General features: G+C 34.7%; 1 protein-coding gene and 1 pseudogene across 1 annotated transcript in view; one reads left to right on the forward strand and one right to left on the reverse strand.

Annotated features, from left to right (window-relative positions):
• Window positions 1–17738, forward strand: part of ZC3H12C (zinc finger CCCH-type containing 12C) — a 37558-nt gene that overhangs the window by 773 nt on the left and 19047 nt on the right. Inside the window, exon 2 of the mRNA XM_006917174.3 lies at window positions 4557–5311. Within this exon, the coding sequence (XP_006917236.2) occupies window positions 4557–5311 (755 nt within the window). The remainder of the gene's footprint in view (window positions 1–4556; window positions 5312–17738) is intronic.
• On the reverse strand, window positions 12929–13047 carry LOC112484123 (annotated as a pseudogene).

The raw sequence follows: 17738 nt of genomic DNA on the forward strand, positions 1-17738 counted from the left end.
GGGAAAGAGAGAGCATCAAGGGTTAAAAAGAGGTTTTCATTTCTACCACATGCCCTATTGTGTGAACATATGCATAAGTCTATTGAAAGTTTTCAGAAGATGGGCAGGCCACCAGTTGCTGGTCTCCTGCAGTTCCAGTAGACATCTGTTGCCCTAGAGCATTAACCAATCTGTTCAAAAGGACATCTTCCTTTGTTAGCTAGAGGGATGCAGACAACAGCACTCACTGAAATACAATGGTAATTAAATACGCAGAGACTACAGCAGTAGGTATTTATTACATATTCATTATTTTATTTTCATTGTTCTCTTAGTATTACCATTTGGGTAACAACCAAAACCCACTTTATGGCATTGTAGATTTACATTTCAAACAAATAAATTGATTTAACAAGTTTATGGTCTAATATTCCTGATTAATATGAAGTTCTTTAGAATATAAAACAAATTATGTTTACTGGATCTGAGATGGATTACCCAAGTCATCTAATGAGAACTTTCAGAAAATCTCACTAAACAGGGAATTTGTATGTATGCAACAAATTTCTAGTAAATAACCATTATGTCCTTAACCTGCTAATGTAAAGTTTCTTTTTAGCAATTAAAACAATTAATACTTCATCATCATCTATAAAATTAGCATGAAAATTTAGTTCTTTTTCAACGAACAGTATTATTTGATTTTTAACGTATTAGGCCTTTAGCAAGGAAAATTGTTTAAGTTTCTCTACACTATCTGGAGAGAATTCATAGCTTTTAAGTGTAGAAATCTTTTTTTCAGACTATTGTATTTTTGCTTAATATTTTTGTGTTCATGAATATAGTATGTATAGTATATACTATGTAAAGGCCAATTATAATGGATTCCTGATATAAAGTTTAAAAGTTAAGCCATATTTCTTGCAGTTTTTTAATAACTATCAGTATAAACTCTTACCTACTTTGTGTGTGAAACTTTGTCTATGTGCTTCTACATGAAATGAAGAAAATTACCTTTATTAGCTAATAGCTGATTAACTTAAAGGTGATTTATGTGCACCTGCAATTAAGTAATTACAAAACTGAAAAGTCTAATAATTTCAAAATTAAAGAGAAAAAATTTCTACCTTATGTGTAATAATAAATTTTATGATGTAATTAGTGTCTTTGCTATCTTTTTGTTTAAAAATTATATAGATCATTTTTAAGGCATTGAACAAAAGATCTTATATCATTCTTTGTCCTAAGATATCTTATAATTCCTTGTAAGTTTTACACATTACATTAACAAGTACAATAGCATATGAAAATCTTTTATCAGTTTTTAAATCTCAGCATTTAATTTTTTATTGAATTATTTCAAGATATTGCCAAATTCTTTTTTTTAAGTGCCATATTAAGTTAGGGCAATCATTTCCTAATTACATGTGGGTAAGGAAGTATTTTAGAGACTAAAGTTTTTAAAAAAACAAATCTTTACCATTTGGGCCAATACAAATCAGGTTCTTCAAATTTGTATTATGAAGTGGAGAAGATATACGCAGTTTACAGACCTGGTTATTGAACTTATTTGCCCTTATGTGTACTATGTTATATTTAGTCTGTTGATTTATAGGAACTAAAAATTATTTTATTGCTTGTTTAATAATAAATGACATCGAATAACTTTCTCTGAGGTAACCAGTGAAATCTGGGAGATAAAGAGGAGGCTGTCAGTATGAAAAAAAGTTAAATCAGAATCTTTGGAAAAAAAATTACTTTGCAACAAAATTAGATGTTAATTTTTAAGTAGATTAAATCAAGCTTACATTTATCCTTAGTATTAAAAATCATATTAGTCCAATTATTCCAGACTTTTTGTTTAAATAGTAAATATAAATTACACGAATTATCAGAAGGTGAAGGTGTGTGGCAGTCACTAAATACATTCATGTACAGAAGGCTTTTATCTGGCCTAACATAAAAAGCAAACAACAAATAATCCTATTTTTCTCTCTATTTTATGATTATAGCCATATAAAAACTTATAGCATACTAACACAGTGTCATCTATACTTTTTTTATACTTGACTGAAGGTGATATAAAAAGATTTAAATGCCTTTTTAGGGTAGATAATTTTCAGTTTAAAAACTTACGGTATTTGGTTTTGTTTCTTTGAAAAATGAGAGAATTAACAATTTCACTTATGCTTTAAACATAACATTTCATTCTAATTTTCTGCACTGGCTCTATTTTTCATAAAGTATTTATCTTATTTGAAATCATCCAAAAGAAAAAATTACAGCTCAATATTAAAATAATATTTCATAGTTCAACTGAGGGATTTGGTCTGTGAGTTATTATCTTGAATGATCTCACAACAACACTTATGCAAAACCCAAACTTTTCAGGGGAGATCAAAAATGTTGCCCATTAAATACACTTCCTGCAGTCAGAGCAGATTGTGGGGTTTACAGAACAATGATGTCGGAGCTTCCAGATTGGTTTGGCAGCTGCATTGTTCTCAGAGGGTAAACCAGAGGCACTTAAGTCCCAGTCTCTTTTATAGGCTTTTGTTCATACCAGATTATTCTTTCACTGTGCTAGCATTCATGATGGCATGTTAAAAGAGTGCAGCTTAGCAACGAGCTTCTGGTTGCTAGGCAGCCCAGCTTCCAATAGGCTTTCCTTGTTTAAGATACTTTTGGTGGGAGCTCTGTGAAGGCCACAGTGCAGATTTTCCTTTTAACTGTATCCTTTTATTAAGAGGCCGTTATGATTTGTTACTTGCGTTTTGGTGTCAGTATATTACAGTAGTTAATAAATCGCTGAGTAAGAAGATTTGCTTTCAAAATCCCTTTAATTCTAAATAATTGGGCTCATGCATATCCATATTAATAGAAAAAATTGAAATAGATACAGCTTCATAATAGAGCAGATGTATCTAGAGCCCTTCAAAGGAATATTTCTTTTTATCAGTTGTGCAATCAGGAGCCAGGAGAGTTTGATGTTTTTTTTAAAACTGATGAATGCTACATTAGTAGAACAATGATATTAAAGTTATCTGTCTTCTCAAGGGATAAAACCTGAAGAAACTCCTGCAGAAGTGTGTAGGAGTTCTACCCTGAAGGAATTTTAAGTATTGTATCAAGCTAAAGATTTCTGTGTTCTCTTCTCTAGTATTTACCATAATTAATATAATTTATTTCATTATGTAAAAATATTTTACTGTCTAATAAGTTCACCAAGTATGCATTCAAATGTATCACTTAGAAAATCACTAAGCATTTTCTCTTAACATTTATATAATAGCTCCTTTCTAGTGTAAATAACATTCTGAAGAGCTTTAGAATGATATGTTTTTCCAATTTTCTTTTTTAGGTTATTTTAATAGATGTTTTATGACAGTCTCAAATTCATCTACCACTGGCTTACTAATATTATTAGTAATGGAATTGCCTTAATAAGTAAACTACCAATGTGAATATAGTCCTTTAAAATAAAGCACAAGAGAAAATAATATTTTGCTAACCTGTTCCTAGCAGAGAAAGAACAGTTATTACCAATAGATTTTAAGGAAATAGAAAAACAGCAAAAGTATTTTAAAGAGTAAAAGCATTCCTGTAAGGGGAAAGCAGGAGAAAAAAATGACTTTTTATCCAAATGCAGAAAATGGTTGGTTAATTATCTGATATAGAAATATTTTCTGCCATAAAATTCAAGAAATTAAGATAACATTATTCAGTGTACCTAATTATTGCTGCTAATTTTATATGAAGTATTTTTTTTCTGTACTTCTATAAATGTGCATAGAATAAGAAAACATTTCCTTGCCCCCTGGAATGAAATAGACAGTAGTATCCCCGGCAATAAGGGTAGTGTAACATTAAAAATTGTATTCTGTTACCATATTTAATATTCACAAAATAAAGATTATTAGGGCCAAACTATTCATTTCTTAAAAGGAATGTAATTCACTTTGTAGTTATTTAATTCCTTGTTGCCTGTTGTTGAATATGTGCTCTTTGAACACAGTACTAGAATTATTTTTGAAATGTATTTAGATTGTTAAGCTTGACCCAAATTAATGATAGTTTTACAATTATCACTTAATTTTTCCTTCCTTTCCATATGGCTTTCTCTTTAAAAGGATTTTTACAGATTTTTATGAATTCTTTTAGAGAAAATGTCCATAGCCTGTCATAGCATATCGAAAACATGCTTTTTTTTGATCATGTTCTATGTGTCAGTCTAGAAACATAGACTTTTAACTGTGGAGAAATGGCTTCCGTCAAGATTGAGAAGCAGCATGATACAGTGGGAAGAGTATGGGTTTTGGAGACAAAACTGAGTAAAAAAAATCCAGTTTCGCTATTTATTTACTTTGTTGCCTTGGAGGGATTACATGGCCTTTCCAGTTCCTAACTTCATCTGGAAAACAGTACAGTACTGTCTTGGCAAGGGTGTTGAGGGAGGGACGAGGATGTAGACAAACACCAAATAGGTAATCAGTAGTTTGGTCCTTCTTTCCAACTTGTTTATTAAAACAAGTGAAACAGTAAATATGAAATTCTAAATATTTTCTCTTTTTCTCTAGGAATACGGGGTGCTTTGTGTTCAGGAATATAGAACAAACAGCAGCAAAGTGGAGTCAGGTGCACGTAACAGCTTCATGGGCTTGAAGGATCAGCCGGGGCATGACCTAGGCCACCTTTACGTGGAGAACACTGACCCACATTTAAGTATATCTGCACCTTGGCCAATGGTAGAAAAACCAACAATGGATAAAGTTAATTCCGGGAAGGAAGAACAAGAGGTGTCTGAAGAGAATGCGAGCTCTGGTGACTCCGAAGAAAGCACAAATTCTGATAATGAATCAGAACAGTTGAGTAGCATTTCAGTAGAGCCATGCTTATTAACCAAGACTCACAGACAGCTACGTAGGTCTCCCTGTTTAGAGCCTCACAGAGTCAAAGACAGTGAAAGTTTGCAAGACTTTAAACCCGAAGAGTCCCAGACTATATCCAAGGAAGTGAAGAAACCCCCGGATGTAGTGCGAGAATACCAAACAAAACTAGAGTTTGCACTTAAGTTAGGTTATTCTGAAGAACAGATTCAGCTCGTGCTAAACAAACTTGGTACCGATGCTTTAATCAATGATATTTTGGGAGAACTTGTCAAACTTGGAAATAAAAGCGAGGCTGAACAAACGGTTAGTACAATTAACAGTATAATGCGGGAAACGTCTTCCCTGGAATCCCAGCGGTCTGAATCTCCAATGCAAGAGATTGTAACAGATGATGGAGAAAATCTGAGACCAGTAGTAATCGATGGCAGCAATGTGGCAATGAGGTAAGTGGGGAAGATCTTCAGTGACTATTACGAGTCTTTAAAAGATATTTATAATTTTGTGACTGTTTCTCTTCTAAGAGTGGTTAAAGTCTAGATTATTCTGCATCCTAACTTTAACTTACATGTTTCTAATTTTGTCTTTTAGTTTTTGTCTCCCTATTTCCAGGGCAGTCAGGCATTCTCACCCCATTTGTCACTAAATAGAGACCCACCCCCTTTCCCCAGATATGTCCCTCCCCCCCAATATGGCTATGTTACCATGGTATAAAAGTTAGCATATGTTCTTGATTTCATGTTAGCCACTAGTTTTAAATGAAGAACTTGAGTATAGTAATATTCAACAGTTTTGGAATTTAGTCAGATAAATTGTTTTTACATGAAGTCAAATAACCATAGGGGAAAACCACACTTCTTTTAGAAAATAAACTTTTTAACATTTGAGAATAAATCAAAACTATAGTTTAACATTTTTGTTTCATCGAAGAACTATAATTCAAAAATAATTCTTTAGGAACTGGGGAGAAAAAAACAAAACTTCTAATGAAATATTTTTTATGTATTTTGATAGTTGAAATTTAAAGTGCATTTAAATTCAATTAGTATTATAGAGTTAACTGCCCACAATATTCAGCACACTGTAAGAATACAAAGATACATAAGCCTTCATTTCTTTCAGAGAGCTTAGAATTTCACATATTGTTTCTCAAAAGGTGATCTGAAGATACCTAACACAGAATCATCTGGGGAACTTGTTTAAAATCCACATTGTAGAGCAGTGCTATTCAATGAATAATATAATGTGTGGCACATATGTCATTTTAAATTTTCTGGTACCTACATTAAAAAGTTAAAAAGGTAAAATTAATGTGAGTAATATCTTTTGTTTAGCCTAATATAACTAATGGGTCATTATTAATGAGATATTTTGCATTATTCCTTTCATATTAAGTCTTCAAATTGGACATCTTACACTTACAGTACATCTAAATTCAGACTAGCCATACTAGCCCTCCCAGAGGCCACATGCAGCTAGTGGCTACCATATTGGACAGGATAGTTCTAGAGATCTATGAAGTCCATACCCCAGACCTACCAAGTCCACATGAAGGTACAGCCCAGGCATCCCCTTTTGTAACAATTATCCCTGCTAATAATGATGCATACCAGAATTTGAGAACCACTGCTTTAGTAGGTGATAACAAGTACTTCTACATAGGGTGTGCAAAGGACGTACTTGTCTTCAAAATAATCTTTTCAGGTGGAAGCAGTATTATCTTGCTTTATAAGCAAATGAGACTTGTAGGATTTAAATTATTTGCCCAAGGTAAAACACAGTTCAAACCCAGTTATATTAGACTTCAAAGTCTCTACACTTTTCATCATCTAAAGAAAAAAAGCAAGTTGAAAAGATTCAAGTCATTGAATGCCAGGGTAGAGAATTTAAGCTTGGCTCTAATCCAAAGGTAATTGAAGAGTTTTGAGGAGGGGAATGTCAAGAGTAGAGTTATGCCTTATCCAATAATCTGACAGTGATGTTTAAAGTGGATTATAGGAGATCAATTTGGATGCAAACAACCCTTTTAATGGAGTAAAGAGGGCCTTAAAAATTATAGAGGTATGAAGTATTCATATGGCCTTGAGAATTCCTTCAGTAAATTAACTTCGATTGTTTAATCTTTTCCAAACTTAGCCGCATACTGGTTTTTTCTCATTATAATCCAAAATTAGTGAATAATTACCCTAGCAGAGTGATAATATGGGGAGCCAAAGTGCCATGAATTCACCAAGGAAGAGACTAATGAGGGATGGTGTAATAGGTCCTAGCAGAACACCTACAACCATAGCCATATATCAAAATCACCAGAAGGGTTCTTAAAAAACACATCTTCCAGAGCTCTACTCTTGGAAAATCTGATTCAGTGGTGCTAGGACAGAACCAAAATAATCATTTTTTTAAGTGCCAAGGTATTTCTGATGCAGAGCCTATGTTGAGAACTAGTCAAGATGAAAAGTGTGTTTATCTGTATGTCGGGAGGTAGAAGAAACTGATGATCCAGAGAAAGAGTAGTGGGAAAAACACTAGTGTTAAAAAAAAAAAAAAGTATAATGCTGGAAGAACCAAGAGACATACAAATGTCATCAAACTCAAAGAAAAAGAGGCTTTAAGGAGAAAATAGCCTATGGGTTGTGCTGAAAAAAGATCAGAGGATATAAGAGGTCATTGTCTTCAAGAATGCCATATGGTATTAAGGATAGAAGCCGGACTACAGGATGCCAAGAAAAGGAATAGAGCTAGACTGTTATTCTAGAAAACTGACAAGAGAAAAGGAAGAAAGAGGAAGATGAAGATGAAAGGATTTTGTTTCATTTGGCTTTTAAGAATGAAACTATGTAAGCTGAAGGACTGGAGATAGTCTCCACAGGAGAGGAACAGAGCATGTGAGTTTAATTTTTGAAGCAAAGTTCTGAAAGAAGAGACAGGAAAGACACAAGTGGACAGTTTGGCACTGGAGGTAAATGCAAGCCTTTGAGGGAAAAGAGAGCATGAGATTTATAAAACTTGGAGCCTACAGAAATTAATTTTTAAGATGGACATTATTTAGATAAATAATGTCACAGTTGGGTCAGCCTGACATCATTTCACATGACCGAAACCCAGTTCTCGAAGGAAATGAACAATAGTACTTTATAACGGAAAATTTACATAAAACTGTTGTTCATCCCACATGGTGAGAATTATCCACAGGAAAACTTTAATATAATAATGGGTGGTGTATTTAAGGCATTTCAAATAATCTATTCTTATATAGCTATGAAAACAAACTTGGACCCCTACACTATTTTGGCACCATCCTATTTCCCTTGCTTTAAAGATGGGACAATGCAGATTCAGTTCTTCTCTCCATCATATCTTTTAATCTGACCCTTAATTGAAGTATTTCAGGCATTTCAAATAGAACAAGTTGACAGGAAATTTTTATTATAGCAGCATTATACTGTCAGTCACAATGAAAGGTTGTACCACATCCATAACTTTGAAAGTACCAGAACTCATGAAAATTCATAATAAATTTTTATATTCTATTTATAAGACCTACATAAAGTAGCAAAGTCATTTAAAAATGCCTATTTCAAATACAGAGTCTTAATTTAACAGAAATGCAGAGAGATTTCACCCATTTCATGTTACATGAAATATGATACACTTTTACTTTTGAGATTAATTTCCTACTTATTATATAAAAGCTTTTTCTAGATTTATAAGTGTATACATATAATCATAAACTATAAGTAAATGTGGAAGTGGGTTAAGAATAGTGTACTATTTTATTTCCTTTCTGATCTCTCAGGCAGGTCTATTCCCTATTAAGATTAAGATGAATACAGTTTAGTTTTATTTAAATGCTAGCCATGAAACTGATACCACAAAATTGATAACACTTTCTCCGGCTCTTAAATGATCAAGCAAGTAAAGTGTGTGGAGGGAAGTTATTGAAGCATAGGAAATGATGTGTGGGAATTGCACAAAGCTATAAAAATAGATGGGAAGTGAAAAATGAGGTTTATTTGATAAGAAGACACTAAGACAGATCTTAAAGAGCATTTTATGCCATATAAAAAAGTCAATCTCTATGTATAGGACCACCAGGTCACAATATAAGATAAGCCTAACATTGTAAGTGATAGACGCAAACCATTTCATTACCAGTTGATTAAGTGGCCTCATAGTGGTCCTTTTTGCAGTTAAAATTGGCAAGTAACTTTTTCAGCTTTTCCTTTCCCAAATACTTTTTTTATGATTCTATCAGTGACTTACGCCTCTGTGATTTTTACTTCTTTTTTCATCTGAATGGGTTGGTGCCCCTTTGATTCCTAAAATTCCTTGATTTCTTCAGTGTACTTTCATGACCTAATCACTTGACTTCATTAAAATCAACTATATCTTTATATTCTTAGCTTCTACCTAATATTATAGAAAATAAGGAAAAATACAGAGCCTCATCATTACCTCTACAGTGTGTTGTAGCACAAATCCTTCTGTCGAGGAGAACAGAAGCTGGACATACCAGTTTTGTTTTGTTTTTTTTTATATAAACAAACTATTGTAAAACTCCACCGCCACCACTCATCTCTGCCACGACCCCCCCATTATGAGCCTTCTACCTTGGTCATAGAACCCAGGTTTCTGGCATAGATTGGATCTCCTGACTAGTAGGTAGGCCTTATTGGTGAATGTGCAGAGTATTAGGACAAATATTTCTTTGCTAATAATCTCAGGTGGACCACTTTTAGCCCATAGTTTTCATCGCCTCTGTCTTAGTGATACAGAACCACCAAAAGAATTTAATCAAGGGAAAAGTGACATATCATTTGCCTTTAAGAAAGATCACTGCAGAGAAATTTAGAGGATTTGAGCACTAAGACTAGAGACAAGGAGACCTACTTATATTTGAAAATATATGCAAAGGTTAAATTGTAGGCAACTCCTGGATAAAAAGATGAAATAAGAATGTCATTGCTTTCCAATCAAATGGTATAGAGTAGAGAAATAAAGCAACCATTTGCTTGACAATTTAAAGCCCCCCCTGCCCCACCTCGAAAAAAGGATCCTGTTAGAAACCAGCTGGTGTTAGTACAAATCCACATGTTACCTGGGATATGGAAAAGCACTCCAGGTCAATCTTTTAAGTCATTTTTCTTAAAGTTTGAACAGAAATCAGATATAGATTTTAAAATCAGAATATAAACAGAAAAAATAAGTTGTGATAACCTTCCTTTCTATCAAGAACGGTGTACTAAGCCCATGAATTTATATAATAGAACCAGTTTAGCAGTCTGTATAAACAGGATTTAAGCTTCTGATTAATCTTTTAAAAAGCACAAAGACTTTGATGATTCTAATCTGGTCTGTGAAGTTATATGAAATCGAGACCTCTTTTCAATGTAAATTTGAATATTGAAGACCATTTTGCCTAGGCTCTAAAATTTGCCTACAGTTGTTTGGTGTGTTTGATGCGCTTTTACTGGTTTGCCATTTAAGTACAGCACTGACTTAACAGTTATTAAAATCCTCTTAGACACCTAATCTAAGTGTTCAGTTTAGGATATAGGAGACTGTTGATTGCCAGAGTTCATTCAAATTTGTTTTTGGTCCCTCAACAAAAGCTTATCAAAATTATGTGCAGTGTACCTGTGTGACCCAACATGATAACCACTAGCCACATGTAGTGACTGAACTGGTAAAATATGTCTAGTTCAAATTGAGATATTCTGTGAAGTATCAGATTTTGAAAACTTAGTTACAAAAATATATGAAATATAGCAATAACTTTTATGTTATATGTTAAAATGATATTGTGATACATTGAGTAAAATGAAATATATTACTAAAATTAATTTCAACTGCTTTTTACTTTTTTAATGTGCTTTAGTAGAGCATTTAAAATACATATGTGGTTCACATTCTATTTCTGTTGGATAGCCTTTCAGTGGAATGTGTTTTAAGCTCCAATTTAATAGGGGCTTAATATTAATTAACCCATTTCCCATTTGCCCCGGGAATACTTATTGGTGGTGCTTGTGGCAGCAGCATTTACCCCAAAATAACAGATTACAGTCCTAACCTTACCCCTAAAGTTTGCCATGAAATCACTTGCTTTTATTAATTATTTTCACATCGCTCTAGTATCTGGATAGTCTTTGGAAACAATTGACATCATTGTATTTATGAAATTCTGTTTTTAGTAGTGGTATTTCTATTTACAAAATATAGTAATTCTTGGTCGCTGAAAATGTCAAATCCCAGAAAATGTAGCATTCCTATGCGTGATGTTAAATTAACGCTGGCAGCAAGCTGTACTTCTTTTTTCTTAACGGGAAAAGGGTTAAAGGACAGCTTAATTTCTCTCTAGGTGAATGTCCTAAGTATTACTTACAGGTTAGTTGGTGGTATACATTTCTCTTACTGTTTTAAAGGAAATCCTTAGAGACTACAAAAAGAATCAAAGAATGAGAACTAGTTTTTTCCCGTTCTTTATAAATATCTCACGTGGAGTCTTGACAAATATTAGTTATAGCCCACTGCATTTCTTTATAACCCGAAGTACATAATTCTAGTTGTCATCAGTGATGAATTTCAGGAGACCAATGGTCAATAAACTTCTCTGTTACCGCAAAGGTGTTTGTTTCAACCAGTACCTAGGAAACTGCGACATCAGTAATCCTATTACGTATGAATAAAGTTTATTACAGTTCAACTAACTAGTGTTAGCAATGATAAGAAATGGGAAAAGTTACTGAATTATCAAAAATAGGGAAAAGTGATTAGAGTCAATGTTTTCTACTTTTGTGATTATCAAAGACATTTTCACATCTATTTAACAGATATGTACTCTTCAGCACCTTTGGACTAATTACTCCTGTGGATCTGGGTTAGCTAGATGTACTTACTATTATTAACTTTGGCTTCAAATTTGGACCTTATAAAGTCAAAGAAATCTTTCTCCTTCTCTTTTTTCTTACCCTTTCCCATGATGAAAACTTGCTCTTTGCCACACTGCTATGCCCATAAGCAACTGGAGAGTAATAGTAATCTATTTTATATTAAGACTTCTATTGTAATTTGGATGTCGAATATTTTCATTATCCTAAATCAGTGATTTTTCAGACTTTTCCTTTAAAACAGTACAATCCTGCAAATCTTGCATGGAAGCCCAGTTATTAAAACAAACAAAAGCAGAGTTCTGTTTGAATTGGGGAACATGGGTGCGCTGTGTTTCCCACTGAAAAATTCCTTTCCCTGCTCCTTCCCTAGAAGGGCCTCTGAGCCACACTGTGGAATTTCTGTTTGGAACACGACTTGATAAACACTGATTCAGTGATCTGTAACAAGGAGGCCTGGATTGAGCTCTCTGGTGAAATGTTCAGTGCTTAGCATTACAACAACTAGGTTTAGTTTCAGAGTGATCTTAGTGTGTTGGAAAAGAAATCAGATAGTAAAGTTGAGTAGCTAGAAGAGTAACAAAATAGGCATCAATCATTATGAGGCTTCAGTAGTGTAAAGGAAAAACTTCTAGATACCCATGAGTCAGCACATGGAATTAATAGGTTCTCAAAAAAAAAAAAAAGAAAAAGAAAAATTTAATTAGACAACAATAGAAAGTAAATACTCTTATTTCCATATCAAAGATGACATCCAGCTACACACCTTTCTCCCTGCTTAAGGAACATAAAATAGATGTAAGAGAATTTCTTTTTAACAATCAGACATTGAAAATGTACTAAGGAAGATCTTAAAGGCATTTCAAAGAGTTCTTTAAAATTAAAATGTATTTCCAGGTGTGCAACATGGATTATATATTATCATGGCTAAAAATTGAGAAAATAAAATCAAGTCATCAAATATTTGATGAGCACTGGGATATATTAATAATTTAGTGTTTAATAAATATTTTTAATATATTACTGTTATTCTGTGATTAATGTCCAGTGTACCCTGACTTTCTGTAACATAATTAAGCTAACTATATCTAAACTTGAAGGACTTCAGTACTAAAGATTCAGATATGGTTTTCTAATTTAAAAGGATTCTTTTTACTCTTTTTTTTTTTTTTTTAATGCCTACAGCACTTGGTATTCCTAGGTGGTCTCCCATTCATGTGCTAACCAGGCCTGACCTTGCTTAGCTTCCGAAATCAGACAGGATCAGGCACGTTCAAGATGGCATGGCTGTAGGCTCTACTCTTTTTAATTGTAGGTGCATCACTGACAAACGCTGATAACTTGTATCCTTATCATCATAGGGTAGCTTGATGTAATGACCCATTTAAATCTTAGAAGTTTTATAATCATACTTGAATCTTCCAGTTGAGGGTATAACAAACTTACAAGTCAAGTTTTTTATTGAAATAAAGGATGTTATGTAGAAGGTTAATTTTAAAAAAGCAATTGATTGTCTTTTTGAGTCCCCTAATCTCTTTTTGGTTCTTTTAAAAACAAACACATTGCTCTAAAAATCATAATTTACTATCAGTGGTGAGATTAAAGATTTATGGCTTTGGGTTTATTTTCATTCCAAAGCAAGCTTTCTTTCCATCTTCTAAAAATTAGAACTAAAGGGATATGAGAAATTAAAGGAACTAATATTTGTTGAAACCTTCTGTGTTCAGACAATCTGCTATGTGCTTTACGGATTTGATCTTGTTCAGTTGTTACAGCCCTATAAGATCGGTGGGATTATCTCCATTTTAAATATGAGAAAACTGAGGTTCAGAATAAGTACCTTGGCCAAGATTACACAGGAAAGTAATGAAGAGAATGCTTAAACTTTTGCCTGATTCCAGATAGTATTATTTTCACTGTCTTGGCCTGCTCATCAAAAGCCATTTCTACTTAGTGGTAGCACTAGTATAAGTAATAGTACCACTGATACTATTATAATAATTGATAGTAGTACTGCACATGCCATTCTACGTATAATTTTTATAATTAGGTTTTCGATGAGTTATGGAAAGACTTAAGAATAGCTTTCCCTTGATCATATAAATAATATACTTGTTATATAAATTTTAGGATATAAGAAAGTAAAAATCACCTGTGCTTTTCAAAGTTCTGTATAACATTATAAGTAATATGTTAATTCCAATCAAATACTCAAACTATAGCAAAATCAGATTTGAGGAAATAAGATAATTGAAGAGTGACATCTTTGTTCTCCCTTTTTTCTAATGCCATGAAAAATAAAAAGAGGCCGTCCCCTTTAATAGATTACTTCATTCCCTTTTTAAGTTTCTCCATATTTTCAATTACTCCTCATGTCTACCTATTTAATATAAGACAAAGAAAATTTACGGACTAATTAAAGATATTGGCTGTGTGAAAAGGTGAAGGTATTAAAAAAATTATGATAGCAGAAGTCCTATGAAGAATACATTTGTCAAGATAATCTGTATTTATTTAGCTTCCCTTGGTTTCCTGTTTCTAGTTCATAGTTCGTGGGGAGTTGCTTATGTCTGAAACTGTGAGTGGGAGTCCCTGGATAGAAGAAATGGAGCTTCAAAAAAGAAAGAAAAGAAACAAAAAAAGAAAAAGTAATAGAAGTAACGGGGCTTTAGTCACCCCAGTCCAAACCTTAGTAGCTCTTTTCACAACTAGGTCTACAAATTAATTTCATCTTGTTATCTGGTATAAGCTCTACAAAGAATTACAGAAATCTTTTGGGAAAGTTGCAGTTAATCTAATAAATCAGCATTAGTTTCCCATTGGTACATTAGTTAGAAAGCCTACTGATGTTAGAAAGCCTCTCTTCTTCAAAATTTGGCCCATAGCATAGCAGACCCCCTCCACATATTTACTATCGGTATGGATAAGCACATATTCCCTGACTCAGGTGTCTTGTCTCCCAGGAGCTTCAAAAACACTACCTGGACAACAGAATGTGGTAGCCCTTAGTTTATACAGCAGGTCTCTTCCCAGCAAATTGACAGCATTAAGAAGAGTGGCATATTCCTCTAACAGAGGACGGATTTGCTTAGGAACATGAGGAGAAAGGTTGTCCAGAGATCACATAACTTGTATGTTTTCCTGGTTCAGGAAATACAAGAAAGGTCAGTAGAAATTACAGAATACATGGCTCCAGGTTTTATAAAATTGAAGGGAAAGATTAAGGCAGGAAAAAGAAATACAGATGTAAGGTTTCCCCAATCCCAGCTTTGAGGCTCTCCAATTATGTTGTTTTGCATTATTTGCTAGTTATTTCCTATATGATTTCCTGTGGAGAAGGGTCTCCCAATGGAGGTCGTAAAGCTTCATAGTTACGTTGCATCTCTTGCTCTTGCTCAATCTCTTTCATCATTCCTCTTTCCAATGTCTTGGCTCCTTACAATAGTGACATTGACTTTTCATTAGAGTCCTGTCTTATTTGTTGGTGTTTCCAGAAAAGGGATAGCTCCCTATGTGAGTAATTCTAACTGGGCAGGTAACACTACAGTCTTGACTCTTGTTTTTGTCTTCATCTTTCTCCATTTTTTCCCCAAAACTGGATTGCCAAGATGTGAGAAACTGTCTGCCCTTGCCATCCAGATACCTTTTCTTACTTGCAGTTGAATTCCAGCAGCAGGGCTACTACAAAACTGGAAAGGATTAGGATCTGTTCTGATCTGCCCCTGAGTCCATCCCTGTTAATTTAGAAAATGCCTTAGTGAACACTGATGGAAACGAATAGGGGACTCAAAGCAGCAGCACTGCAACTTCTCCCAGGTTGCCTGCAGAAAGGTTTCAAGGACTGCCATCAGCAGTGCCTCACAATAGGTGTCCCAAGGCATGAGGAGCAGCCGAGTGGGAGGAGGTGCCTGAGGCCATGGCACTCCCTTGGGAAGCAGTGATCATTTGCCCACATTATGCCTGTTCCATTAGTCCAACAGAGTCAAGAGGCAGCGCTCCATGCAGCAGCCAGTGTTCATCCTCCTGCATAGGGCTGTGGACTGAAAACGCACTGTAGAGCACCTCGGTGCATTTTCGCAGATCTTTCCAAAGCCTTGGAAAATAACTCTTAAGATGGGTGATACAGAGTAAGAACGAGGGCGTATGCACTCACCACATCCGAGCCACCCAGCAGTCCTGGGTAGCTTCTAAAAGGCATTTGAGGCCCTTAAGTTCCAAAGGAATAGAGCCGATGTCCCTCATTGAGATGAAAGTAAGTTGGTTTGAATGGCACTGTGGCTTCCGTCTCATTTTACTGGTTAGTAGCCTGACTCTTTGTTTCTCTTTCTTTCAAGTTATGAAGGCAACCATTCACCAACCTGATGTCCTTTATCCAAATTTCCAGACTCTCTGTTCCTTCCTGTTATTTCTGCTTCCCTAGGTGTTTTGTACTTTGGCTGTCATGGGAGTCTTAGAGGTATAATCCATATGAGAATATTCAAATAAGGCTGGCAGTTCCCTTTGTGCCAAAGGGAAGGTATCCCAAGATCCTAAAGCCACTGGGAGCCATCCATCCAGGAAGTCATCAGCTCCTTCTAGGGTCCAGACTGAACAAAGAAGAGTGAAGGGGAGAGCAGGAACAACAGCAGAGAAGGGAGCTTTCAGTTTCTTAAGTCTTTCTTTATGACTGTTCAGTTTATTCTTATTTCCTGAGATCCAGAGACACCAATAATCCTTGTACTTCAAGTATGGTTTTTCCTAAAAATCTCTGCTAATATTCCAGTTTAAATTAAATTAAATTAATTAAAAGTGGCCCAACTCTTCCAACAAATTCACCGAGCACAGGACTCACTTGAGATATACCATCCTTATTACCAGATTGTTGAAATAAAAAATTAAGGCCCAAAGGAATATGCCAATTCATAAATATAGAATTAGCTATTTTTATTACTGGGGTGGTGGGGGGTGGAACGTGAATGCATGCACATATGGCCCATAAGTGGCTATAGAAGTATAATGAATTTTCATCTCTGTTTATATGAAATTAAAGCTACAGTTCTTAAACAGCCTGCTTTTTTATTAAACTCATCAGATTGTTTTTTTGCACCAGTAGGTACATTGTGCTTACTCTGACATCCTGTTTTTCATAATATTTTATCAGGCTTACTCTGTTTTTATAATTCTTTATCAGAACCTCCTGCATTGCCCTTTATATTGTATTAAGCATGTAAGATTAGTCACGCCTTTCAGTATGCCTCACTCAGTAAGATTAGATTAAGTTTAGGCTCCCACAACCTCTGCTGGTCTGTGGAAGTCCCATTGGCAGTTTGGAGCCCCTTGATAGCTGTCTGCTCAGGCTTTAATAGTACTGGGGATGATTCTGGCCTTGGCCGGCAGGGACTTCCAAGGCAACAGCAGGCATTGGAGGGGCTCGATAAAGGCACGATTGGCTGGGAAGCCCTGGAGACTCAGAGACTCACCCTGCGCATCCCTACTTATCTGCCTTTCCCTCCCCTGTAGAAGATAAGACATTATTAGCCTGTCCCTCATGTGAGATCTAAGGCTAAGCGGAGGATGAAAGCCAACTGCTAACTTCATTAAATCTGATTTCAAATTACGTGGGGTTTTACTATACCTAGATGTGGAATACTATGTTTTAGAGAAAACACACCTTCGACTTTATAAATAATTGCCAGATTGCTCTCCTGAGTGGTTACACCAGTTCACACTCCCACCTGTAATATATGAATTCCTACTTTCACACATCCTTGGCAACATCTGGTGTTTGCAGACTTTGTTGTTTCCAGTCTGATAAGTGTAAAGTGCTGTCTCATTTTGGCTTTAATTTGCATTTCTTCACTATTGAGATCTTTTCATGTTTTTTGGTCATTTGGATTTCCTCTTCTGTGAACTCACTGTTCATATCTTTTGCTTTAAAAAAAAAAAAAAAAAGCTAGTTACCCTTCTCAATATATGAAAGAGTACATTACATATTCTCAATACTAGC

The sequence above is a fragment of the Pteropus alecto genome, unplaced genomic scaffold (assembly GCF_000325575.1).
Source record: "Pteropus alecto unplaced genomic scaffold, ASM32557v1 scaffold267, whole genome shotgun sequence".
NCBI lineage: Eukaryota > Metazoa > Chordata > Mammalia > Chiroptera > Pteropodidae > Pteropus > Pteropus alecto.